Raw genomic sequence first — 27,928 nt, 5'->3', positions numbered from 1 at the left:
CAGGCTTATTTTGGAGGATAAAACTGAGAGGGGCTTCTGGCTGATTTCGGTCAGGAGCGTGTTCTCTCACAGACTAAGATTATTTAAGGGTTCAGGGAGAGACAGCTTATCACAGGCTTGGAATGTTTGTGTGTAAGGGAGAAGTTTATGGTGGGGTTGGAATGTCTCTGGTCAGAGGGGAGGTGATCTTGGGGCTGACATCTCTCCTGCTGGAGACGAGGTTATCTCAGGGCTGGCATGTCTCTAGTCAGGGAAGGGTTTGGAATGTTTCTGGTCAGAAATGTAATTTTTGGTTTATGGTCATGCTGACCTTAGCCATTACAGTGATGCCCTTTGGATTTGGGCAGTTTCTGATCAATGTGAACTTTAAAATGACGGTGCTTGTCCAAGATGGTGATGCTCCTGCTCTGTCAGCAGCACTATTCACAAAAGCCAACAGGAGATAGCAACGTAATGACCATGGATAGGTGAATGATAAACAAAATATGGTATAGACATATAATGGAATATTATTCAGCCTTAACAAGGAAAGATAGCCTATCAAATGCTATGACATGAATGAGCCATAAGGACATTATGTGAAGTGAAATAAGCCATTCACAAAAGGACCAATACTGTGTGACTCCACTTATAGGAGGTTTAGTCATATTCATAGAAACAAAAGGTAGAATAGTGGTTACCAACAGCTGAGAGGAAGCGTGCAGGAAGAGTGGTTTAACTGGTGTAGAGGTGCAGTTTTGCAGGACGAAAAACTCCTGGAGATCTGTTTAACCACAATGGGAACGTACTTAACTTACTGAAGTGTACACTTAAAAATGGTTAAAATGGTAAATGTTACATGGTTTTTGTACCAGAACAGAAGAAAATGTAGACTACAATGAGATGCTTCCTTTTTTTTTTTTTTTTTTTTTTTAGACAGAGACTTGCTCTGTCACCCAGGCTGGAGTAAAGTGGCGCAATCCCGGTTCACTGCAACCTCCGCCTCCTGGGTTCAAGTGATTCTCCTGCCTCAGCCTCCTGAGCAGCTGGGATTACAGGTGCCTGCCACCACACTCAGCTAATTTTTGTATTTTTAATAGAGACAGGGTTTCACCATGTTCGCCAGGCTGGTCTCGAGCTCCTGACCTCAGGTGATCCACCCACCTCAGCCTCCCAAAGTGCTGGGATTACAGGCACGAGCCACCATGCCCAGCCTACAATGAGATACTTCTACATACCTTTTTTACCTGATTAATACCTAAACGTTGGCAAGGATGAGGAGCTAACAGAATTTTTATACACTTCTATACATCGGTAGAATCATATTAGAAAACTGATAGTATTTACTAAAGCTGAGCTTACCCCATTATCTAGCAGGTACATATCAAAAGGAAATGTGTATATATGTGTCCCAAAAAGTCATATTCAAGAATGTTCACAGCAGCATTATTCATAATAGTGAAAAGCTATACACCATGGAAATTCTACTTAAAAACATAACCAGGACAGCAATATCTGCCTTGTGATGAAGTCAGGATTAAATGAGAGTGCAAATGGAAAGCCCACGTAGTCATTTACAATAAGAAAGACCCCCTCTCCCTGCCACATACACTGAAAACAAGTAACAATGCTTAGTTAAAAACATAATGTTCAGGCCAGGCGTGGTGGCTCACGCCTGTACTCCCAGTACTTTGGTGAGCCGAGGCAAGAGGATCATCTGAGGTCAGCAGTTCGTGACCAGCCTGGCCAACATGGTGAAACCCTGTCTCTACTAAAAATACAAAAAAAAAAAAAAAAACATGGTGGCTCATGAGGTCAGGAGATCGAGACCATCATGGCTAACATGGTGAAACCCCATCTCTACTAAAAAAGTACAAAAAATTAGCCAGGTGTGGTGGCAGGAGCCTGTAGTCCCAGCTACTCGGGGGGCTGAGGCAAGAGAATGGGGTGAACCTGGGAGGCGGAGCTTGCAGTGAGCCAAGATTCCCGCCACAGCACTCCAGCCTGGGCGACAGAGTGAGACTCTATCTAAAAAATAAAAATAAAAAAATTAGCCGGATGTGGTGGTGGGCGCCTGTAGTCCCAGTTACTCGGGAGGTTGAGGCTGGAGACTCACTTGAACCCAAGAGACAGAGGTTGCAGTAAGCCAGGATTACACCACTGCACATCAGCCTGAACAGCAGCAGCAAAACTCCATCTCAAAAAAAAAACAAAACACAATTTTCACGAGCACATGCATCAGCTGGAACAAAACAAAGGAATGATCAGGCATGGGACTGAGTGACAACTATGATGCTGGCTTTCATCTTGAGGCATTTGCCAGAACAATGATCTTGAGCTTCTATTTTCCCAATCTCCTGGAGGCTGACCAAAGATGAGAAATCTAATAGGAAACTCTTCTCCAATAAAGCCAGGACTCCAGAAAGCTAACTCCACAGAATAAGGCTAAACCAGAATCGCATCCTTTCCTCCCTCTTCAAAAGACTGCAAGGAAAGCTGTCTCAAACCTTGGTGTTGAAGGAGGGAAGTTAACCTGAGAAGTTGTAACCAAAAGCTGGCTCTTGCCAGACTAGATTTCCAGGCCAAATCCACAGCAGCTGATGGCCAAAAAAAAAAAAAAAAAAAAAGCTAAATATTTAGTTTGAAGACTGGCATTGCCTCTAGTTGCCTGGAAGAAATAAACACACAAAAACTCTCTTGAGGAATCTGTCTTCATCTAAGACTTCAAAGAATTCCAACAAATAAATTTCCCCAAAAAATGTACAGCTCACCATAAAAAATCACTAAACTCACAAAGAATCAAGGCATGAGACAGAATAGCAGAAACAAACCAGCAAAGATTTCAGACACTGGAATACTGGAAATAGATACATACAATAATAAATACATAGAAAGATGCATAGAGGTATATAAAAATAATTGGCCAGGTACAGTGATTCCCGCCTGTAATCCCAGCACTTTGGGAGTCTGAGGCAGGTGGACCACTTAAGGCCAGGAGTTTGAGACCAGCCTGGCCAACATGGCAAAACCCCATCTCTACTAAAAATGCCAACAATTAGCCAGGCGTGGTGGTGCACACCTGTAATCCTACCTACTTTAGAGGCTGTGGCAGGAGAATCGCTCAAACCTGAGAGACAGAGGTTGCACTGAGCTGAGATCATGCCACTGCACTCCAGCACTCCAGCACTCCAGCCTGGGCAACAGAGTGAGACTCTGTCTCAAAAAATAAACTTATTATTATTATTATGCTTATTCCATCTTAAAAATGAAAAACAAGCTTGAGGTATAGAGAATAACTTTTAGAACTTCTACTAACAAAAATATATTTGCTTAAATTTAAAACTCAAATAGATTAGATTAAAGCAGATTAGACTCAGCTAAAGAAAGAATTATTAAACTGAAAAATAGACCAAAACAAATTACCATGAATGTAGCACAGAAAGATGAGAAAGAAAATACGAAAAAGAGATTAGGAGACATGAAGACAGAGCAAGTTGATCTATATCATACATTTAATAGGAATTCCAGAGGGAGAGAAGAGGGAGAATGAGGCAGAAGAAATATTTGATGAGAACTCTCCAGAGCTGCTAAAAGAATCCACAGATGCAAGAATCCCAATACCCACAATAAGATCAGTAAAAAGAAACCATCGAGATATGTAAGAGTAACACTGTATAACATCAATGATCAGAGTATGTTTTAAAGGCATTGAGACAGAGGAAACAGATCACCTTTGAAAAAGCCACAGACTGACAGCTGACTACTTGACAGGGACAATGGAAGTCAGAAAATAACTATTAACCTGGAATCCTATACCCAGTGAAATTCTTTCAAAAATAGAGCAGGCCAGGTGAGGTAGCTCATGCCTGTAATCCCAGCACTTTGGGAGGCCAAGGCAGGTGGATCACCTGAGGTCGGGAGTTTGAGACCAGCCTGGCCAACATGGTGAAACCCTGTCTCTAATAAAAATGCAAATTAGCTAGGTGTGGTGGCGCATGCCCGTAATTCCAGCTACTTAGGAGGCTGAGGCACGAGAATCACTTGAACATGCGAGGCAGAGGTTGCAGTGAACAAAGATCACACCATTGCACTCCAGCCTGGGCAAGAGAGTGAGACTCTGTATCAAATAAAATAAAATAAAATAAATAAAATAAAATAAATAGAGCAAAATACAGACAAGCAGAAACTGAGGGTTTATCATCAGCAGACCCTCACCAAAGGACACTGAAGTGCTATACTCCAGGCAAAAGAAAAGTGATCTCAAAAAGAAGTCTTGGGCCGGGCGTGGTGGCTCATGCCTGTAATTCCAACACTTCAGGAGGCCAAGGCAGGCGGATCACCTGAGGTCAGGAGTTCGAGACCAGCCTGGCCAACATGGCAAAATCCCATCTCTACTAAAAATACAAAAATCAGCTGGGCATGGTGGCAGGCACCTGTAATCCCAGCTACTCGGGAGGCAGAGGCAGGAGAATCACTTGAACCCAGGAGGTGGAGGTTGCAGTGAGCCGAGATTGCACCACTGCTCCAGCCTGGGTGACAAAGTGAGACTCCATCTCAAAAAAAAAACCAAGAGAAAGAAGGAAAGCATCGGCTTCCAAGCAGGAGTGTCAGCACCTGGGAAGCCTCCTCAGCACACAGCTTTATGGTCAGATCTAGAAGCTCATTTAGCCTCTGAATTAAGGCATCCCTGCAAATGGGGTAGGCGGCCCTCATCTGCATCCTTACAGTAGAAAAGCCAGCCTTGGTTAGCTTGGCCTCATAGCAGCCTCAGTTCAGGGTTCCAGCCCCAAATCTTCCCCCAATGACCATCACTAGGTCACTCTGCTTTGGGGACATCAGTGAAGGCAGCTCTTTCAAAGCAAGAGGGAGGAGGAGCTTCCTGGAGATTGAGGGACCACTTCAGCTCCCATAAAGATGCTCTCCTGACTTCCACCACAGAGTCCTGCTCACCTCGTCCCCATCAGAAGATGGTCCCACGATCCCCGTGTGCTGTTGAGCCCAACTGTCTTAAGTGTGGGGAGAACAATCTGAACAAACAATATTCATTCCATTCTCCTCGGAGTTTGGAAGTTAGCACTTTTTTTTATTTTTCTGCAAACTCTCCTGTATGTGGTGTTCCTTTGACTCGTTTCCTTGGTGACAAAGAAAGAGGAATGACGGTGGTATCAGAAAGAAGGTACAAGTTGTATGTTTTCTTTTCACATCCTCAGGGGGGCTGAGGCTCTGGTTAGAAGCAGTCACGACTCCTCCATTCTAAATAACTCACAATGGAGACATACAGACTCTCCCAGTTTTGTTTAATAGGAGAGAGGGAGGGCCCAGGCTGAACCACAGCTTAAGGAGTTTCCCGTTGCTACAGCGAAAGACAAGAAACAGTTCTTCAGGCACAAAGCCAAGTTAGATACCTTCCTGGCAAATGGCACCTCCACAGTCAGTCTTCTGCAGCCCCGGAACGCCCCAGGTCCACAGTGGCTGCTGGGCCCTCTGGCCATGAGACAATGACCAGCTCATCTGCGTCGGTCACTTGGCTCCTGGCTCTGAGAGGGAGGGGGGTCTTCTGCCACTTGGGATTTGCCTGCAAGCACCTGCCGGACCCTCTGCATCCCTGGGAAGGGGAAGTGAGGGGCCAGTTGGCACTGATGGCCAGGTGGGTGGGGACAAACAAGCGGAGGCCAGAGTGAAGGCTGCAGTTAGGACTGGGCTGGAAAGGCAGGCTGCTCACCCAGGCAAAGCCGGTGGGCCTGGTCTGAGAAGATGAAGCGAAACCAACCAGGCTCTTTACACTCAAAGGCCTTGCCGAAAGACAGCAGCACCTTGTTGTCCAAAAAGCGGCGCCAGAGCAGCATTTCCTCCTCAAAGGTGCCCTTGGGCAGGTACTGAGAGGGGGCAAGGGGCTCAGGCCATAGCTGAGACCCCTCACCAACTGCCTCTCATCTGCTGGAGGGAGACCTGAAACTCCCTCCCAGCCCACCCCTCCACCAGCATTACCTTTCTCAAGTCAGCCCAGATGAAGAATCCGGCCCCCCGACTCAAGAAGGGGATCCCCAATGCCCTGAGCTCTTCCGAGACATAGGTGTGGGCAGCCTTGAGCCGGGCATGGTTTTCCGGCAGGTACACCTGGTTGATCCAGTCTGTTTGGGTGAAAGAGAGGCCAGAAGATCAATCTCCCATCAACCCTCTACTTGGTCCCACTAGTTTAAATGCTGTAAAGAAAAAGGCCACAAGCTGCCAGGATGCTGTTGAGTCCCTCCTCTAGCTGGCTGCTGTGGTGGGGAGGATTATGAAGGGGAGGTCAAGAAGGGATGCAAATTAAGTGTTCAATGTAAAGCACCTTAAACCCAGACACTCAGCCCTGACAGCTCCGGGTCCCACATCCCCTCAGGAGTCCAGAGTGCAAAGTCCCCCAGGATAAAGAATCAAACCTAAGGTTTATCTAGTTCTAAAGTTCCAGAGTGATGCTTTGTAGTCCCACAGACCAAAGTTCAGATGGCAGTGTGGCCAATAACAAGGGGTGGGTCCTTAGGCAACTTCACCTCTCTGATCCTCATTGTTTGTACTGACTTTTTACTGTTGCCATACAGTTCTATGAATTCTAATACATGTGTACATTTATGTAACCACCACCACAGTCAGGATTCTGAACAGTTCCACCATCCTAAAGAACACCCTGATACTATTTATAGTCACACTGGCCCCTTCCCTGCAAGCAGAGATCTGTTCTCCATCACTACAGTTTTGCCTTTTCCAGAATGTTATCGAATTGGAATTATACAGCATGTACTCTTTTGAGGCTAGCTGCTTTCACTCAGCAGGATTCCTTTGAAATTATCCCATGCTGCCATGGATTTTATTGAAGAGTAGTGCTCCACTGAGTGGATGGGCCACAGTTTGTGCATCCACATATCTGTGGAAGGATATTTGGGTTGTTTCCAGTTACGGGTGATTATAAATAAAACCGCAGTTATGGGTGATGATGAATAAAACAGAGGTTTTTGTGTGACCATCAAGGTCAATATCTAGGGATAGGATTGTTGAATCACTTAGCAAGTGTATGTTTAACTTTTTAAGAAACTGCTGAATTGTTTTCCAAAGTGGCTGAACTACTTACACTCCTACCAGCAATGTATGAGACTTCCAGCTGCTCCTTATCTTTGTCAACACTTGATGTCGTCAGTATTTTTAAAATTTTTAGCTACTACAGTGAGTGGGGTAGTATCTGGTCCTCATTTTCCTCATCTGTAAAATAATAAGGAAAATACAGGAATTCTTGCTTCCTAGGATTCTGGAGAGAATGCGATGATACAGCAGGTGCATTTGCTAGGCTCAGTAAATGGTGGCATTTACAGGTAACCTTTGCTATTTAAACTCACTATTTGAATTTAGGAACAGAATAGATTCACAGCAAGAGAGATACTTCCATTAAAACAATTCTTCCTTAGAAGCTTCTGCTCTGTTTTTGTTGTTGTTGTTGTCATTGTTAAAGTCTTACTCTGTTGCCCAAGCTGGAGTGCAGTGGCATGACAAAGGCTCACTGTAGCCTCCACCTCACAGGCTCAAGTGATCCTCCCACCTCAACCTCCCAAAGTGCTGAAATTATAGGCATGAGCCACCATGCTTGACCCTGCTCTGTTTTTGAAGTGCTCACAGCTAATCATAATGAGTTCACATTAATCAAGTGCCTATTATATGCCAGGCACTATTCTAATTGAATTACAAATCACACTAACCTGTTACAGGACAGGTACCATTATGATCCCTGTTTTACAGATGAGGAAACTGAGGCTCATACAAAGAGGTGAAGCAAAGTGCCACATGGCCAGGAAGTGACCAAATAGGGTATGGACCCAGTCTGGGCCCAGAGCTGGCACTCTCAAACCCTACCCTGAAGTCTTCTCATAGAAGCACCTATGATTCCTGGCTGTTCCCAGGCTGCCTCCAATCCTCCTCCCATTTTCAGGTCACCAGGCCCAGGCAGTCACCATGGTCCCGGAGCAGCTGTGCCATCTGGTACTGGACCAAGCCACTGAGGCTGTGGTAGCGGCAGAGGGAAGCCACGGCAGTAGCCACGTCCTGGTTTTCTGTGTATAGCGTGCCAAAGCGGAGCCCAGACATCCCGAAGTCCTGCAGGAAGAAGCACCCTAGGTGGTGGCCAGCCCTCCATGGAGGAAGCTGGTTCCACCCACCTCTCTGCCCTCCCACCCACCTGACACCCCCAAGGCCATCCAGGAACTTGCCTTGCTGGTTGCCCACATCACGTGGGTCCTCTGGGGGTCAGGCAGCCTGCAGAGAGCACAGTGTGGGAACAGAGGCAACACAGAACTATGGGAACTCACACGTGTTTGGTTGAACAAATGAAGAGATGGGTGGTTGAATCTAGTTTTGGTTCCAGGACAAGCCCTGGTTTCATCTCTTTGAGCCACCCATTCCCATGCATCCTTTAGAGCAGGGGTCAGCAAATGACAGCCCGCGGGCCAAACCTAGCCTGCTGCCTGTTTTTTGTAAATAAAGTTTTATCAGAACACAGCCATGCTCATTCATTTACACAGTGTCTATGGCAAAGTTGAGTGAGAGACCATATGGCCTAGAAAGCCTAAAATATTTACCATCTGGCCTTTTGCAGGGAAAGTTTGCTGGCCCCTGATCTAGAACCTCGCTCAAATGTCACTCATCAGAGTTTCCCTAACCACTCCCCCTGGGACCAGGCCAATCAGGTACCCTAAACAGATCCTCTCACAGCTCCCTGGACTCTCCATTTTAGCATTCATGATGGCCATAATCCAATGGCTGGATGTGCATTTAGCTGCTAAAATGGTTTTTCTGGCTAGAAATGAAAGTTCCACACAGGAAGGGTCTATGTCTTTCTTGTTCACTGTTGTGTCTCCAGCACTCAGCACAGTGCCTGCCATGAAATTGATGCTCAATAATTCTTTTTTTAATGACTAACCAAGGATCATGGACAATCACTTTTTTCACATTTTGACCCTGCTCTGTTTTTTAAGTGCTCACAGCTAATCCTTATGAATTAGGAAAGTGCCTCACTTTCCTAATCCAAAAAATAGATTAGAGTCACTGTCCATGCTCCATCAACTCCTCAAGGCTTTGTGAGCATGAGAAGAGAAGGCTAATGGAAAGGACATGGCAGGGCTGAAGGTTCTGAACAAACAGCAGGAACCGTTAGAACCCCTGAAGGTCAGACTCACAGACTGCACACATGATCTGGTCCCCACTTTCTTTTTTTTTCCCATAGAAACAGAGTCTCACTATGCTGCCCAGGATGGGCTCATGCAATCCTCCCACCTTGGCCTCCCAAAGTGCTGGGATTACAGGCATGGGCCAGTGTGCCTTGAGGATGATCTGCTCCAAGTGTTCCCAAAGGTATTTTGGCCATAAATGCTTTGCTTATAGTAAACCTAATGAAAAAGCTCAACATTTAAATATCCAGAGGTGTTTGGCACACGTAAGGGGCTCCACAGGTGCTGAGTGAATGAGAGAATGAATGAGTAAATGAATGAATACATAAAACTGGAGTGATTCTGGAGGTAAAGGAAACAGCAAAGAGGCCAATTTCCCATCCACTCAGCCCTAACTTAAGGGATCCTGAGACGACTTCTTGGAGTTCTCAGAAATTCCACAGAATAACTTGAAAATCACTAATCTAGCCCAACGCTCCCTGCTTCTCATTAAGAGATCTGAGGACCAGTGGGATCAGCTGGGTGGAAACGGAATTGCTCTGGGCAGGCCATGCCCTGTGGGCTGAGCCAGAAAGTGGCCAGGGCTCCATGGGATAATAGGGGCTGGGGGAGTTAGCTGTGTCGGGGAGCCTCACCTTTCCAGGCTGAGGACACTGCGGTACCCAACCGACTCCTCAAACACGGACAGCATGTAGACCTCATCCACAATCACATGCAGCCTGTGCCTGGAGTGAGGCAGGGGTGGGGAGGAGAGACTTAGTGTGTAGGGCAAATGCATCCCGCAGGGTGGGGAGACAATACATCAGAAATCCAGAGGGGCCGGGGTCTAGCCCAGGGTTACCAAACTTGTTTTTTCAAGAATACCATTCTTTCGTCTGTTTTTTCAAACAGAAAGCCACACATACAGAGCAGGTGACAGATGAGCTTTTGAAGCACTAGAGGGGAGAAAAGGAGCTCTCGGGCACCTCCATGGAGGGGCAGGGTCATGCACAAGGGCTCGAGTCAGAGAGACCCAGGTTCAAGTCTGGCTCCACGCCTCACTTGACCACTCTAAGGCTCAGTGAGCTGGATGTGATAACAGCACAAGTGCCTGATAGGGTTGTTGTGAGGATTGTATGAGGCACATAAAGTGCTTAGCATGGTGCCTGGCCCCTAGAGTGTGTGATAATTGATAGCTATTGTTATAAAGAGCGAAAGAGAAAGAGGAATGGCATCCCACAAATCCCTGCTTCCCCGCTCCACTGCCAAGGAAGGGCCCAAGCAAGTAGCAGCCCACAGTGGGGTGAAGAGAGTAGAAAAACCTGCACCAAACCCACATTGGAACCCCAGGCTGCCCAGACGTTCTGTCGGGGCCAGTGTGGGGTATCTCACCTCTTGGCAAATGCCAGGTACTCCTGCAGCTCTTCAGGGGAGTACACGTCACCCAGTGGGTTCTGGGGGCTGATAAGGATGAGGCCTTTGACCTTCACACCCTGAAACCATCGTTAGGGCAGGTGACCCTCAGCTCTTCCCCAAGGCCAGAGCCACACAGTCAAAGGGGGCTGATCGCTAGAAGGCTCCCAGGGAGATTTGAGGGGGACATGTTCATAACACAACATGAAGCAAACAAGCAGAACACAGGATTACATCTGCAGCATCAGCTCAAGGCAGAGGACAAGGCCCAGAGAGAAATACGCCCAAATGCCAGTAGGTTACCTTTGTTGGTAGAATTTTGGGTTGGCCTTTTGCACTTTCAAAATTCCTACAGTGAGTACGTATAGCTTTCATGACAGAAGTAAAAAAAATTAAGTAGATTTTTGAAAAGTAGGCTGGAAAGGAACCACTGGAATACTGGTCTCTGCTCTTCTTTCGGAGTCCTCAGGTCCCCCCACAGTGAGCAAGATTACCCCCTCAAACTACCAGGGAGACTTGTTAAACCACAGACTCCTACACTCCATACTTGACCCACTGAATCATAATCAGATGGATCAGGGATGGGGGTATCTTTAGTGATGCTCCCTGGTTGATTCTCTGTGAACTGAGGTCTAAGAGTCTGTTTTGAAAGGGAAGACCCTTCCTGGGCAGGGTTCTGCCTGACTCCCAGAATAATTCTGTGCTACCACCCCTACCTGTCTGTCCCCATCACCAGGTACCAACCCAACTCCCGGGAGGAGATCAGCCACAAGAAGAGGGGTCCAGGCCCCGCTCAGACCCACCCGCACCCAGCCTTGGGTTTGATTTGATCCCCAGACCTCAGAGTGAGCTTCTCTCAGGGCCATCTCCAGCTTCTCCACTGTGAGCTGGAAGGGGCGTGTGTCCAGCCCAGTGACCTGGAAAAAGACCCATCGGAGCCACCAGCCACATTCAGTGACCACTGCCCCCCAAAACACATGTGAACTCTCAGGCCTCTCCTCCCCTGTAATCCCCAGCCTCCTCAGAAGAGTCTCTGGAAAGGCAGGTGGGGTCCCTCCCCCCTTACTGCCATCCACCCCCACCCCATCACATCAGGGACCGCTCATCACTCCCGGGTGCCATGCTTAGGTCTGCCCTGCTCTGTTCCTACCTTGCTGTTTCTGGGTCTGGCTCTTGTCTTCTACATCAACCCCAGGGGTCTCAGAGACTAGAACTTTGGAGCCCCTGGGGAACCCAGGCACAGGCAGCCATATGGAAACAGAAGGCTCCATTCCCTACTCATCACAACCCCAGAGCCCTCAGCATGGACCACCCTCAAATTCAGACTCAGGAAACTCTTGACCACAGGCAGGCCCAGGTTCCACCTAGGAGGCCAAGACTCTTACCTTACTGTCCAGGTGGACATAGGCCAGTCGGACGTTGCCATAGAGACACACGTGCTGTGTGATGGCGCCATAGTAAGGGGTGGGGATCAGGAAAGCCTCTGGGGGCAGGAGTGGGCGAGGGCCTGTCACTTTCTGGCCAGAACACCCCAGACCCTCTGTCCACTGTCCCCAGTCCCTCTCCAAGCCTTTAACTTCCTTGGGGACCGTTTGGGGCATGCTTGCACTCTCAACTCCCAAAACACTTTGGAAAGCTTGGATCCACTGAGATCAGTCCCTGATATGGTTTGGCTGTGTCCCCACCCAAATCTCATCTTGAATTATAGCTCCCATAATTCCCATGTGTCATAGGAGGGATCTGGAGGGAAGCAATTGAATAACGGGGGCAGATCTTTCCTGTGCTGTTCTGGTGATAGGGAATTAAGTCTCACGAGATCTGATGGTTTTATAGAGGGGAGTTCCCCTACACGACCTCTCTGGCCTGCTGCCATGTAAGATGTGACTTTGCTCCTCATTCGCCTTCCACCATGATTGTGAGGCCTCCCCAGCCATGTGGAACTGTGAATCCACTAAACCTCTTTCCTTTATAAATTATCCAGTCTCAGGTATGTCTTTAGTAGCAGCATGAGAACAGACTAATACAGCCCCCTTTCTAATTATTAACAGCTAACATTTGCTAAGCATTTATGATGTGATGGGAAATGCACTGAACATTTGTTTCTATTTTATCTCATTTGCTCCTGACGATTAGTCTCCGAAGTAGGTACTCTTTATTATATCCTAACTTTATAGATGGGGACACTGAAGCTTAGAGGGTTCCTGTTCTTGATTGTTCTGGAATGGGCAGGAAATTCCCTACTATATCCTTACAATGAATCTCTCTTTCATGGTTCACGTACTGGTTACTACCTCTCTTTGTGTGACTTTGACAAGTTAACCTCCTGTGTCTTAGTCTCCTCATATGTAAAATGGAGATAACCATAGAACCGACCTCATTGAAGTATTATGAGAATTAAATGAAATACTCTGCATAAAGCCTTAGCCTAATCCCTGGAACACAGTACGTGGTCAATAAATGTTACTAATATTCTCATTATTAATTAAGTTACCATGAACGGGTCTCTTTTCCTTGCAACCAATAACCCCTGACCATAACTGATTCTTAAAACAACAGGCTCTTGCAACAGGCAATGCTGGCTGGCTGCCCACTCAACAGCCATTCCAATTTCCTTCCGTGCTAAGAGAGCACCAGTTTTTTCAAGTATGACCAGCAACATGTCTAAGGAAGGTGGGCCTTCCCCTGTCCCTGGGGGACAAACCACATCTGGTTTAAGGCAACCTTGGTTTTCTTAGTCCCCTTTGCCAGGGACCATTTGGGAAACAGGTTTATGAGTCAATTCTGGTCAGGAAGATAGAAGGGGGCCTCTTCTGGGAAACAGCATCCCCATCCCCATCTCCTGATAAAAAAAACACAGGCACGGCATGACCACATCCCTTTCTTCCTGCTCTAAGACACACTGTCACGTGAGGACGTGACAGCCACCTCATAAGCATGAAGCAGCCAAGGTCATGGCAGAGAGAAAGCCCAGGACCCTGACATCACACTAACCTCCCCTGGAACTGCTGACCCCCGGGTGCTTTGTCAAGCCACTTATTCAAGTCCCCTGCAGTCTAGTATATTCTATTGTGCCCGAAAGCATACTATTGCAGCCCTTCAGGCCAGGCAACTGGGAACCCTGCAAGCACAATGAGGCTCACAGTGCGGGGCAGGCCACAGAGCTCACTTACCCCCGGCTTCACACAGCACCGTGGCCAGAGCAGAGAAGAGCGAGGCACCACCATTCAGGACAACCACCTAAGGGCGACATATCTGAGGGATGAAGATGAACCAGTTCCAGGAATGTGCACGGACCCGCAGCCTCCCAGGACAGCACAGAGTGAGCACCAGGCCCTGCCTTGGTGCCACCTGGGGCTCTGCCACAACAAAGCCACTAGACTGACAGCCAAGTTCATCCGTGTGGACCCTGCTCCAGATCATCTGAGCCAGGAAGAGGGGGCTGGTCACTTAGAGGGTCTTGCCTGAAGGTGTGGAGGCAGAAGGACCACAGAACAACATGGGGTGCAAATTATACCCAAACTCTAAACATCGAGGAGGGAGAAGGTATTCCTAATTCTACTTTGAAACAAATCAAAACTATGTGAAGGGCAGATCTTAACCCCAGCTTACCCTCAGGCCAGCCAAAAGATGGGGAATGGAAGTCAGGCTCAGTGGCTCAGGCCCGTAATCCCAGCACTTTGGGAGGTCAAGGCAGGCAGATCACCTGAGGTCAGTAGTTCGAGACCAGCCTGACCAACATGGTAAAACCCCATCTCTACTAAAAATACAAAAATTAGCCAGGCATAGTGGTGCATGCCTGTAATCCCACCTACTCGGGAGGCTGAGGCAGGAAAATCACTTAAACACAAGAGGCAGAGGTTGCAGTGAGCCCAGATCGCACCACTACATTCCAGTCTGGGCGACAGAGCAAGAGTCTGTCTGAAAAAAAAAGGAAGGAAGGAGAGAAAGAGAAAGAGAGAGAGAGAGAGAGAGAGTGAGAGAAAGAGAGAAAGAAAGAGAGAGATGGAGAGGGGAGGCAGGAGAACAGGAAGGAGCAGTGGAGGGGGCTACTCACATTCTCTGGTCTGAGGGGTACTGGGCTCTTGCAGTAGAAAGACAGGAACCTGGCCACTTCCTCCCGGAGGCTGAAGATAAGACAAACAGGCAGTGCTTGCCAGATGGTCCATAACCCACGGTGCATCCCGAAGCTCCTCTGGTGAATCCTCAGGCAGCTGCCATCACTCTTCCCTAATTTCCCACGATGGGGTGTGGGTGTATCTGTCTCCACTCCTTAGCACCCACCCTCCCCTCCCCACTACCCACATGCATTGCAGAGGACACCCCACCCCACCTAATCAGGAGACTTCAGGGATTATCAAAAGTAACACTCTCCATGGAGATCTAGCTAATTATACTAATAAACATTATTACTACAACAATAACTATTAGCACCATTATTGTCGCTCATTTTTTTGAGCATTTACCTTATACAAATGTTATTTAGAAAATTTTTACTTACTCTTCGTAATAATCCTACGATGTGGCTACTACTATCATTATTATTATTATTCCCATTATACCGGCAAAGAAACAAAAACTAAGATTTAAAGGAATTCAGTCACTTGCTGGTAAGAGGCAAAGTCCACACTCAAGCCCAGTGGTCTGACTCCAGGGCCCAGCACCCTGATTACTACATTAGAAGAACACGTGCTTTACAGTCAGTCTCGGGATCAAGTCCTGCTCAGCCGCTGAGCCCTTAGAACAGTGTCCACAATCAAGTGTTCAGTAAGCACAAGCTATCAGTGTTATTTACCACCAACCCTCTTAGCATTAGGAAAAGGCCCCAGCCAGCTCCCCGAACAGCAATTCTGGCTTCTCTAAAGCTACCATCAAAGCAAGGCCAAAGGCTCCTCACCTGAAGGCCCTCCCCATGCTTTAAACCCAGGTTCCCAGAAACCAGACTAGAGAGCTCCTGTGCCGAGGTGGGACTGGCAGGAGACCCCACAGTCGCCAGGTCTCCAGGACTAGGCCCTCAGCCTGCCACTACTGATGTTCGGGGCCAGGTCATTCTTCGTTGTGGGGGCTGTCCAGGTCATTCTTCGTCCTGTGCATTGTAGAACTTGAGCAGTATCCCTGACCTCTACACACTAAATGCCAGGAGCACCTGACTTCCCAGTTATAACAACCAAAAATGTCTCCCAACATTGCCACACATCCCCAGGGGGACAAACTCACCCTACGGCAACTACTTACAACAGATGTCCCCTCCAGTCAGCGTACTGCAGCAGGGATGGCTCCACCCTCTGCATGTCGCTCTGACTCAGCTGGGGACAGAGAGGGAAGAGCACGGCTGAGGGCCAGCACTGCTACCCGCATCCACAGCACAGGGCAGGTAAAGCTGAACGCTTGTTCTGCTCATCAGAGAAACCGTGAGAGGGGCAGACAGTGACAGCTTTCTCATGCCCGTGTTGCAGGTGAGGAAACTGAGGTCCAAAAAAGTGAGGTCACTCAGCCAAGGTCACAGAGCTAGCAAGTGGCAGAGCTGAGACAACAACCCAAAATTTTTGACTCCTGGTCTGGCATTCTTTATACAACACTGCCACCTAAAAAAATTGGAAGGGTGGGTTTGCAAAAGTAGTAACGGAAGACCACACTGGTCAGCATCTCCATGGGGTGATGGAAGACACTGAGAGCTAGAACCTCAGTCTTGGCTCCAACTTCTAGAAGGACTTAGGCCACTGTCTTCCTGTAAGCTCGGCTCGACCTCACACTTTAAAAAACATAGCAGTTTCTAGACCACCCACTCCACGACCAGGGCTAGGTTAGAAACTCCTAGTATTGTAGGTCCTTTGTCAAAGAAGGGCCAATGCAGGGGCCTTGCACACTGGGGCCAAAAGGAAGAAAGGGAATCAGCCACTTCTCCATGACCGGGTCCAGCCTTTGCCCTCTCTCCCTTCCTCCCTTAGAGCCACACTGTCCAACATGGTAGCCACTGCCACATGTGGCTAATGAGCATTTGAAATGTGGTTCATCTGAATTAAGACACACTGGATTTTGAAAACTTGGTAGGAAATAAGTATGCAAAATATATCAATAATTTTTATACTGATGACATGCTAAAATGGTCATATTTTGAATATATTGGGCTAAATAAAATATATTATTAAAATTAATTTTTACCTGGCATCTTTTTTAACAGAAAATTTAAATTGATATATGTGGCTCACCTTTTATTTCAGTGCTTAGCTGCCTTAGAAGGAGGAGCTGGCTTTAGGTAAGAGGCCTTTAAAATCTATTCCCTGGCCGGGCGCAGTGGCTCACGCCTATAATCCCAGCACTTTGGGAGGCCAAGGAGGGCGAATCACGAGGTCAGGAGTTTGAGACCAGCCTGGCCAAAATGGTGAAACCCTGTCTGTACTAAAAATACAAAAATTAGCCAGGCATGTTGGTGTGTGCCTGTAATCCCAGCTACTCAGGAGGCTGTGGCAGGAGAATTGCTTGAACCTGGGAGAAGGGGATTGTAGTGAGCTGAGATCACGCCACTACACTCCAGCCTGGGCAACAGAGCGAGACTCCGTCTCAAATAAATAAATAAACAAAATCTATTCCCTATAACCCCTTCCCCTTGGGGCTGAGATTTCTCACCTTTGGAAATATGTTCCTTTGGGTTAAGGATTGCTGTCTCTACAAACCCAAACTCTGCCACTGCCGCCTTGGGAGACACATTTATTAGACATTGTCAGTGGTTTGCTAAGATGGCTCACCCCAGCTCAAGAAATCAGATTACAAAATTTTCAGGAAATGTTGCGAGCTGTGTTAAAAACAGCCACTTTTAAAAAGCAAATTAATATAAACTGACAATGAAATAAATTTTCTTACAAACAAAGGTGATAAGCACTCAAACATCACTCCTTCCTGATTTGCTAGTACCTTTTACTATCTATGCTTTTGAGGTCAGTTCTGTCTACACGTCTGTATGGTGAAAATATTACATAAGTGTGCCCGTGCAGCTCTCTTCCAACTCTGCCTGCAGTGATATCACATGAGGAGCTTGAAATCAGCCATGGCGGGAGCATTTACACTACGGAAATTGGCAAAGCTACACATCAGGGATTTATTTGTCCCCTTGAAGAGCTAATTGCTAAATACCTACACCACAAAGCACTGAGTGTTTCCCTCTGAGATCAGGGGACCCAACACAGCAGGAGGGACTGACTGAAATAAGAGTCTACAGAGATGAAGAAATAGGACTAGAGTGGGGAAGTAACTCACCTAAGATCACACAGAAAACTGTCCCAAGGTAGGCCTGGAACCCGGGTCTCCTGATTCCCAGGCCAGGGCCACTGAGCCAAGCAGCAGGCTCCTGTTGGGAAAGGGTTCCAGGGAAGACAGCTCCTCGGAGCTGGTGATGCCCCGCAGAGGGGCCCTAGGACTTACCCGCCTGGACAGCAGGTCACAGCAGAGTTTGTTCTCACTGGTGCCCAAGTTAATGATGCCCTGGAGATGAGAGGTACAGAGGCAGAGTTAGCATGGCAGGGGGGTGCCAGTGAAAGGCCCCAGGAGCCCATGGAGGCAGCAAAGCAAAGTGGGAGCTCTCTACAACCCCACCCTTTCAACCACCCCTCCTTGCCTTTGCTCAAGGTGTGCCTTCTGCTCAGCTGCCTGATCCCATCTTCCCATTTCTAACGCTCTGTCCAAATGCCATGTCCTCCAGGAAGTCCCCCCTACAACCCCACCTGGAAGGGAAATATTCTTCTGGATCCCATAGCTCTTGATCTGTCCCCTTTAGAGAACTGGTCAGTTTCCACCCCAGGTCACAGGGACTGAGGTACACACCGTATCCCCCCTACTGAGGGTAGGCTCCCTGAAGGACAGATGTGTGCTGAAGACACCACTGCTTCTCTCGAGGGGTTTAGTGGGACTCAATACACATTTACAGAATGAAAGAATAGAGATGGCATATTGGCAGTCTGGCAGGAACAGAAGCAAAGGTGGATGTAGATCAAGAAGAGGTTCCTTTGCCAGTGCAAATACTCCCCCAGGAGACCCTGCAATGTTACACAATGCCTTGATCCCCACCCCACAGGCATTTATTGTCATAGGATAGGCAGGCAGGCATAACCCAAGCTCTCCCTTACAGAGTCCCCAGGGAGACTCGGTGCAGGCCTCACGCACAGCTAACTGCTGACCCCTGAGTTACTGCAGGGGGAGTGAAGGAAGGAAGATGAAAAAGTAAAACCTGATGAGCTCAGGCTATGACAAAATAAAAGGCAGTGCTCCTTCATGCCCTGGGAAGCAAGCTGGGAAGCTCCTCCAAACAGAGCCAATCTGTCCACACATCCTGGCAGCTCTACCTTCAAAATACATGCACAGTCCAACCATGTCTCACCCTCCACTGCTGGGACCCTGGTATAAGCCACCATCATTTCTTGTCTATATTATTACAACAGCTTCCCTCCCCTCTCCCTGTGCACTCTCTTACCTGCCAAGTCAAATCTCCATACAGCAGTCCAAGTCATCTTTCAAAACCCAAAATCAGACCACACTGCTCCTCCTTTGAATACCTCCTATTCCACTTTGTCCAAAATCAAAAGGCTCACCAGGTCCTGTGGGACCCTACAGGATCTATCACCTCCACCACCCCATCACCTTTCTGACCCCATCGCCTGCCCGTCTTGTTTTTGGCTTTATTCCAGCTCCAGTAGCCCCTCTGCTGTCCCTTGAACTCATCAAGCACGATCCAACCCTGGAGCCTTTGCACTGGCTGTTTGCTCTGCTGGGAATGCTCTTCCCCTAGATAACTGCATGGCTTACTCCCTGTGATGGGCAGCCTCTAAGGTCCCTGCCTACTGGTATTCACACCCCTTGAGTATGGGCTGGGCCTAGCAACGTGCTTCTAATTAACAGAATAGGCATGATGTGATGGGATGTCACTTCCAAAGTTAGGTTATAAAGAGTCTGTGGCTTCCATCTTGGGTACCCATGACCTCTCATTCTCTCTTGAATCACTTGCCCTGAGAGAAGCCAGCTACCATGCCATGAGGCAATTCTGTGAAGAAGCCCACATGGAGAAGGACTGAAGCCTGCCAATAAGCATAGGAGGGTCATTGGAAGTAGAGCGTCCCACCCAATCCCTTGGCCCCAAGTCAACCTTTCAGATGAGACCACAGCCCCAGCTTCATGGCACCTTCACAAAAGATCTTGAGGCTGGGTGTGGTGGCTTGGCCAGGCACAGTGGCTTGGCTGGGCGCGGTGGCTCATGCCTGTAATCCCAGCACTTTGGGAGGCCGAGGTAGGCGGATCACCTGAGGTCAGGAGTTCGAGACCAGCCTGCCAACATGGCAAAACCCTGTCTCTACTAAAAATACAAAAATTAGCTGGGCATGGTGGCACACACCTGTAATCCCAGCTACTCAGGAAGCTGAGGCTGAATCGCTTGAACCCGGGAGGCAGAGGTTGCAGTGATCCGAGATCGTGCCGCTGCACTCCATGGGTGTCACAGCGAGACTCCATCACAAAAAAAAAGAAAAAGAAAAAGAAAAAAAAAAGATCTTCAGCCTGAGGCATCCACCAGGATTCCTGAACTCCAAAAATTGTGAACTGTTGTTTTAACTTGCTAGATTTGAGGTCATTTGTTCTGCAACAATAGATAACAATCCCTCACTTTTTCCAGGTTTCTGCTCAAATGTTCATCTTATTAAAATAGCCTTCTGTGACCTCCTTCTACTAAATAGCAACATCCCCAGCCCACCCATCATTCTCTGTCTTCTTTAACCTGGTTTATTTTTCTCTTTAGAACTTACCACCATATAGTATATGTATATGTTTTCTCTGTTCATTCACTGTTTCTCTCCCTAACTAGCATATGAGCTCTATGAGGATAAGAACTTTGTTTCTGTTCACATCTACACGGTAGATGCTCAACAAATAAAGATTATTAAAAGGTTATTTGTAACAGCTTTCTGACTTCTGAAGGCATTATGAGAACAGCTTATATTTGGGACAGAAAATAATAATAGCAGCTATCACTTATTGAGTAGCACTGTGCTAAATACTTCATATACTTGCTCTCATTTAATCTTGACTCTTCTACACAACAGGTATTATTATCCCATTTTATTTTACTTTTGTTCGTTTGTTGTTATTTTGAGATAGGGTCTCATGCCATTGCCCAGGCTAGAATGCAGTGGTATGATCTTGGCTCAGTGTAGTCTCAACCTCCCAGGTTCAAGCAATCCTTCCACCTCCCCAGTAGCTGGGACCACAGGTGCACGCCACCACACCCTGCTAATTTTTTTATTTTTACTTTTTTGTAGTGATGGGGTCTTGCTATGTTGCCCAGGCTGGTCTCAAACTCCTGGTCTCAAGTGTTCCCTCTGCCTCAGCCTCCCCAAGTGCTGGGATTACAGGCATGAACCACCATGCTTGGCCTTATTATCTCATTTTAGGGATAACTTAAGATTCAAGGAAGTTAAGTAACTAGCTCAGCAACACACAACCTATAAGTAAAATAGTTGTGACCTGAACCTTAGTTCTGCCCTAGCTCTAAAGTTGGACAGTCGACAGGTCGTGGGTCAGAATCCATAGAACATCATATGGTTCTTGAATTCCTCCCTCAGAAATCGAGGTCCCCTATATTCTAAATGGACCATTTCCTGATCCAGGCAGTACACTGGGGCCTCTCTAAGCTACATCAGAAGCCCTCTTGGAGGTCAGAGGACCATAACTCCAACCTCATAAGAGCAGGCTGGATGCTGCCTTATTGGTCAGGGTAGGGTACCCCACCCTGCAGTTCCCTCTTGGGTCCCAGTGGGAGGTGAGCTTCACTCACACTGGGGTTCTTGTCCTCATCATACTCATCCATGTGGTAGGTCCTGTAGCCCTCCTCAGCTGAATCCCAGAACCATTTAATCATTCTTCCTCTAGAGGACAGGTAGGAGGTATCAGAGGAGATCATGGCAGGATCACCCACTCCACGGAGCTCTGGCAGCTTCTGGTCCAGTTTTCTGGAGCATTCTCCTTCCAGATCATCCCCATGGCCACTGCCCAGGTCCTGAGTGCAGGTGGGGCCCAGACAGGTGGTGGGAGCCCTGAAGTCCTTTTGAGGAAGGGTGAACATCTGCAAAAAGACAAAATACACAGGCCTGCTCAAGGGATTTCCATAGCACCAAGCATCAGAAAGGAGTTGGAGTCATGGGAGTCCCCTTTCTCTTATCTGCCCCTTCCTTTAGGTTTATGCACTCATCACTTCCTGTGTCCCTTAGCTGTAACCATATGTGCAATGACTTCATGAAAAATCTGTTAAGGACCTAGTATGTGCCAGGGACTGCACTTGCCACATTGATGTGACTTTAATGTATTGCTGCTTTAGCGTGTTCTACTTCTGCGAAAGTTTTTCACTATCCAGCCTAACGGGTCATCGACATTCTTTTTCCATCCTTGCTCACCTCAATTACCAAATGCCAGGTTAAAATTTCCTGAGTGAAAGCAGAGCATTGCCTGGGAGTCCTGGGGGTCTTGTGGTGTAAAGGGTAGGATGAGATTATGTGGTGTTCTGAGGCAGATGGCGGGTGGGAACTGAGGGAAGGGAGAAACGGGAGTCTCCACAAGTGCAGGCACCCCAGGCAGAGCTCCAGGGCTGCCTCCTCAGTCCTGAAGAAACGAGGTGTGGACACCAAAGAGAGGGTGGTCTACTCCTGCCCGCGGGTGTGAACTCCTTCACTTCTCTAAGCCAGTTTAGTTTCCTCATCTGCACAGTGGATATAACACTAACCACCTCGGGGTGGCTGTGAAGACATAAATATATATGTTAGTGACAATAAAGTACTTAGAACAAATCCTGGCTGATGACCAAAGTTCAATAAAATATGAGTCATTATAGTGTAACTCCTTGCCAATTTTCGCAGTCCTGATGCACAACACAAGCTCTGATACACCGGGCGCACCAGAAACTCAGCGGGTACCCGCAGTTAAATTTTCCTCCGCAAAGTCTTCTCAGGGGTACTCTTTAAATTGCCTGGGCTCTCCCAAGAGCGCTCACCTCCAGCTCTCCCGACAGCCCAGGTCCGAGGAAGGGCAGCACAGTGGGCGGAAGCCGGGGTGGCAGCAAAGCCTGGGGTCGGGGGGCCGCGGGGTTCGAGCCTCCAGGCGTCCAGCGGGACGGCGGCGAATCCACAGCCAGATACCTGCACCCGATGAGGCCTTGGAATCCCGCAAGTGGGGCGGCTACCGCGCACGGAGAACCGAAGCGGCCTTCTACAGGGCGGAGGACGTCTCGCGAGAGACCGCTCCAGGTTTCCAGGCGGAGGAAGTGTGATCGGCGCCAAGGCACAGAGGGAGGCCTGAACGGCTTCCTCCTCTGCAAAGTAGTGGATGCCACCTACTTGGCGGAGCTGGAGGAGGCGGTGCTGGCACTCGGCGGGCGCGCATCACGTGTAGGTTTCCTCCGCCCGGAAACGCCCTCTGGCGACTTACGCGCGGGTGAGGACAGCGCCGCCCTGCGCTCAGCGCGCTCGGACTAGGAGACTGAGGGCCGTCCGCCCCGGCCCGGGCTTCCCGGCCTGTTCAGGGCGCAGTTCGTCCCCTCGCCACTCAGGCCGGGGGCCGTCTCGGCGGGGACTATGCTTGAAGGGTCGCACACGAGGTAGCACCGCGGGACCAGGAAAAGGGAAAGGGGCGTAACGCCGGTCCCCACCTCCACTCTGGGTGTCCTGCGCGTGCTGGGCCACCGCCGGGCCAGGTCAGCCACCTCCTTCTGCCTCCTGGCCTTGGTTCTCCAGTTTTCAAAGGAGTTTAGAGCCACAGAAATTTCTTGCCGAAGTATGCTTGGCTGCGGCCCACACAAAGGGCTTTTTAGATTCGGGTGTGAGCATCCTTATGGCCTTTCATCGCAGTTTGTCATTTCTGCCCTTTTCATTTGTAGGCGAATTTCTTTAGCCCTCATAGGTTCTTAATTGGGGGAGACTCCTGTTACAAAAGACAAATTAACAAGAGAAAAACAAACAGAAATTTACTGACATGTGTATTTCATTTATACATGAGAAATCCGGAGGGAATGAGTCGTTCTGGAAGAGGTGACTTTGAATTCTAGTTTTTATAGCATCTTCAACAAAGAACAGTAATTTTTTTAAGTTACAAAACAAAGAAATAGGACTTTGAGTCTCTCCAGGAGGCAACTTGTGAGACGGCAAAAAAAAAAAAAAAAAAAAAGACAAAGGCCAGTTAGTCAAGCTTATTAATGTAAATTCCTCTGGTACCATTTCCAGGCCATAGGGGTCTAAAGTTGTCTTTGTTCTCCCAGGTAGACAGACGGACAGAATACCTTTTGTCATTGTAAACCTGTGTCCTACTTTTAGGCAGATAGGGCCAGGGTAGAGAGCTTTCCTGAATGTGCTGCTGCTTGTCTTTAGCACAATCCTTCATGTTTTCGGGAGGCATGTCCTGGTCTCCCACATGTGCCTGCAATATTTGTTGAACTCTGAATAGGCGTGGTGGCCCACGCCTGTAATGCCAACACTTTGAGAGGACAAGGTGGGAGCATCCCTTGAACCCAGGAATTTGAAACAAGCCTGGGCAACATAGAAAGACCGTGTCTCTACCAAAAAAAGGTTTTTATGTTTTTGTTTTTTTGAGATGGAGTCTTGCTCTGTCATCCAGGCTGGAGTGCAGTGGCACAATCTCTGCTCACTGCAACCTCTGCCTCCCGGGTTCAAGCAATTCTTCGGTCTCAGTCTCCCGAGTAGCTGGAACTACCGGTGCGCACCACCACACCTGGCTAATTTTTGTATTTTTAGTACAGACGGAGTTTCACCATATTGGCCAGGCTGGTCTTGAACTCCTGACCTCGTGATCCACCCGCCTCGGCCTCCCAAAGTGCTGGGATGGCAGGCGTGAGCCACCGCACTCAGCCAAAACGTTTTTGTAAATTAGCCAGACGTGATGACATGTGCCTGTGGTTTCAGCTACTTGGGAGGCTGAGGTGGGAGGATCACTTGAGCCCAGAAGGTAGAGGCTGCAGTGAATATGATCGTGCCACTGCACCCCCACCTGGGTGTTTGCAAGACTCTGTCTAAAAAAAAAAAAAAAAAATTACATACATATATATATACACACACACACACACATACACATATAATTTCAAAAGTATTTTTCAAACTCTGTCCTAAGCTCTACATATTCTGGCAACGGGTACGGTGGGCACCCAGGTCCCAGGTAGAGCTGCAATCTCTGAGGTACCTTGAATGGGAAAGTCGTCTTTCCCCATGAAAGGAAATAAGCAGAATCTCCCAATACAGGTATGGCTGGGAAGACATGGCTGTCTTCTGGCCATTCCACTTCTTGTCTTCACTTTTACCTTGCCACTAGCTAACACTGTGACCTTGAGCAACTCTGTTGACTTTTTTAGCCCTTACTGTTTTCTTCTGTAAGATAAGGAAGCCATTATTTTCCTCTATTTAAATCTTAACTCTATGTAATTCACATCTCAGTGAATGCCTGTTATGTGCCAGGTCTCTGTAACATGCGAGGATACGGTGATGAGCAAGACAAACCAAAGCCTGCATGATTGATTGGGAAGGCCGACTTACAATGTGGGGACTATTTTAAAAAGACTGTTTACTGGGTACCATGGAAGCATACAGCAGGGTGATTTAACCCCACGAAACAACAAACACAGGCATTTGTCCTACATGGAAGACATACACACACATTACATTAAATGTGAATTGACTAAAGATCAATTAAAATATCATCAGACTGGATAAAACAGCAAGAATCAAGCATACGGTGTGTGCAGGAGACACACTTTAAATACAAAAACAAATGGTCAAAGGTAAAAATGTGAAAAAAAACCAAGCAAATAATAATCATAAAAAAAGCTGATGTGTTTATATTGGTATCTGATAGTAGGCTTCAAGACAAAAATAATTAACAAAAATAAAATGGGGCATTTTAGAATAAAATGATTAATTTATCAAGATGACAATCTTAAAAGTTTATGCTCATAATAACAAAGCTTCAAAGTACATGAAGCAGAAACTGACAACGAAAAAGAGAAAAGACAAGTTCATAATAACTGGAAAATTTTATACCACTCTCAGAGATAGAATAAATGGATCAGAAGACTCTAAGGATCAGAACTTTTGGACATTATACAAAAATTTAATCTAATTGACATTTATAGAACACCATCCCCAATACCACAGAATATACTTCTTTTCAAGTGCAAATGAAACATTAAGATAGACCACATGCTGTAAACAAATCTGGCCATAAACTGTCTCAAAGGATTGAAACCATAGAGTATATTCTCTAGTCACAATGAAATTAAAGCAGAAATCATTAACAAAGAAAGCTGAACAGTCCCCAAATATTTGGAAACTAAGTTACATACGCTAAGCAAACCATTGATTTAAAAAAAGAAATCACAAGGGAAATTAGAAAATATTTTGAATGATTAAAAACCAGCAGATCAAAGTTTATGGAATGTAGCTAAAATAATGCTAAGTGAGAAATGAATAGCTTGTAATGCATATATTTGAAACCGACTGAAAACAAATGATCTAAGCTTCCACATTAAGAAGCTAGAAAAAAAAAGCAATTTAAACCCAAAGTAAATAGAAAGAAATAAAGATAAGAGCAGAAATGAAGGCGAAACGAGAAAAATCAATGAAACCGAAAGTTGGTTCTTTGAAAAGTTCAATACAGTTGATAAACAGATTGACTGATCAAAAAAACTCATTTTGTTGCAGAATTTTGCTCCTTAGTTCAGCTAAAACCGGGTTCTTGTCACACCACCAGGAAGGATTAGGAACATGGACACATTGAAGGGTGAGGGGAACGGAATTTACTGGGTGAAATGGAAAAGAGAAAAATACTGTCAGCAGAGCTACAGGGGGTCCTGCTAACAGACCCCTAACTCACACATTGAATCCCAGGCCACCACACAGGAATTGAAGAGGCCAGGCTCCTTCCCGCTGAGCATGGGCACAGCTTCCCTTGGCTCCATCTTGTTCTCCCAGTGCACAGATGGGTCGGAGATTCTCTGGAGACACTCCCTGTAATCTCCCTCCTGCATGTATCAATTTCAGTATCAGGAAAGGAAAAGGAGATACAACTAAAGATCCTAAATATATTAAAAGGATAACAGAATATTTATAACCAATTTTAAGTCAATAATTAAACTTAGATGAAATAGATAAGCTTTATTGAAAGGCACAAATAACCAAATCTGATACAAGAAATAGAAAACTTGAACTGTCACAGAAATTGAATTTATAAGTAAAAGCCATCCCACAAAAAAAAAAAAAAAAAAAAAAACCTCCAGGCCCTTATGGTTTTACAGCTGAATTCAACCAAATATTTAAAGGTTGTAGAAGTTTTTGGACACAAACTTCTAGAAAATTCAGGAAGGAACAGTTTCCCAAACACCTATGAAACCAGTATTAATCATGATACTGAAACTAACAATGCCTTATAAAAAAAAATTATAGAATGATGTCCCTCTTGAATGGAAAATTCTTAAAATAGCAAACCAAAGCCAATGGTATATGAAAGGACAATGCATCATGACCAAATGGGGTTTATTGCAGCAATGTGAAGTTGCTTTAACATTAAGAAATCAATGTAATTTACCACATTGATAATCGAGAGAAAAATCATATCTCTATAGATACAGATGAAAAACATCTAACAACACTGAACCCTCATACCTGGTAAAACTCCCAGCAAACTAGGAATAGAAGGAAACTTTATTAGATAAGGGGCAGAATGAAAAATACGGTAACATTATACTCAAGAGCAGAAGATTGCACTCAATGCTGCTAAGACTGAGAACAAGGCAAGCTGTCCTCTCAACCACTTTTATTCAATATTATACTAGAGGGTTTTTTTAAAAAGAGCTACATCGGTCAGGTACAGTGGCTCAGCTTGTCATCCCATCACTTTGGGAGGCCGAGACAGGTGGATCACTTGAGGCCAGCAGTTTGAGACAAGCCGGGCCAACATGGTAAAACCCTGTCTCTACTAAAGACATAAAAATTAGCTGGGCAAGGTGGCACGTGCCTGTAGTCCCAACTGCTCAGGAGGCAGAGGCAGGAGAATCGCTGAACCAGTGGCAGAGGTTGCAGTGAGCCGAGATTGTGCCACTGCACTCCAGCCTGGGCGACAGAGTGAGACTCTGTCTCAACAACCACACACACGCGCACACACACACACACACACACACACAAAAGAAAACTGACAAGAATAAACATTTGGATTTGGAGCAAGTACAGCCACAAACCCAAGTGACTAAAGCCACCAGTTGGTACTGTGAGCTCTTTCTTCATCCATAAAATGGTAGTAGTCCCTCCTCTGCCCACTTCACAGTATCGGTGCTCTGACATGCA

The 27,928-nt window shown here is 46.9% G+C and overlaps 2 protein-coding genes across 6 annotated transcripts in view; both read right to left on the bottom strand.

Moving 5' to 3' along the window:
• The window catches only part of EXT2 (exostosin glycosyltransferase 2), a 163,565-nt gene extending 157,899 nt beyond the window's left edge, over nucleotides 1-5,666 (bottom strand). Inside the window, exon 1 of one of the 2 annotated variants that reach the window (XM_030794661.1) lies at nucleotides 4,930-5,666. Coding sequence is in view for 1 of the 2 variants with exons in the window: in XM_030794659.1 (XP_030650519.1) it covers nucleotides 5,385-5,471 (87 nt within the window). In the remaining variant the exon portion in view is untranslated. The remainder of the gene's footprint in view (nucleotides 1-4,929) is intronic. The other variant, XM_030794659.1, reaches the window with a different exon arrangement.
• Nucleotides 5,260-27,456, bottom strand: ACCS (1-aminocyclopropane-1-carboxylate synthase homolog (inactive)). Of its 4 annotated transcripts, XM_030794664.1 has the most exons (18): nucleotides 27,251-27,456; nucleotides 26,463-26,610; nucleotides 23,236-23,507; nucleotides 21,989-22,327; nucleotides 21,373-21,660; nucleotides 17,979-18,038; nucleotides 15,795-15,865; nucleotides 14,617-14,686; nucleotides 13,733-13,799; nucleotides 11,948-12,045; nucleotides 11,402-11,479; nucleotides 10,542-10,642; nucleotides 9,806-9,895; nucleotides 8,214-8,259; nucleotides 7,959-8,100; nucleotides 5,968-6,110; nucleotides 5,702-5,855; nucleotides 5,260-5,584 (listed from the first exon to the last, which is right to left on the bottom strand). In XM_030794664.1, the coding sequence occupies exons 5-18, from the start codon at nucleotides 21,658-21,660 to the stop codon at nucleotides 5,487-5,489; spliced, it is 1,506 nt and encodes a 501-aa protein (XP_030650524.1). In that variant the 5' UTR covers nucleotides 21,989-22,327; nucleotides 23,236-23,507; nucleotides 26,463-26,610; nucleotides 27,251-27,456; the 3' UTR covers nucleotides 5,260-5,486. The 4 variants fall into 4 exon arrangements, with proteins under 4 accessions (XP_030650524.1, XP_030650522.1, XP_030650523.1 ...); XM_030794662.1 differs by lacking the exon at nucleotides 21,989-22,327; XM_030794663.1 differs by lacking the exons at nucleotides 21,989-22,327; nucleotides 27,251-27,456 and adding an exon at nucleotides 27,174-27,236.
• Nucleotides 27,457-27,928: the final 472 nt, after the last annotated feature.

This window comes from Nomascus leucogenys, chromosome 15, assembly GCF_006542625.1.
Source record: "Nomascus leucogenys isolate Asia chromosome 15, Asia_NLE_v1, whole genome shotgun sequence".
NCBI classification, from domain to species: Eukaryota; Metazoa; Chordata; class Mammalia; order Primates; family Hylobatidae; genus Nomascus; species Nomascus leucogenys.
Note: the sequence above shows the minus strand (reverse complement) of the source record. Positions and strands in the feature narration are given on the sequence as shown.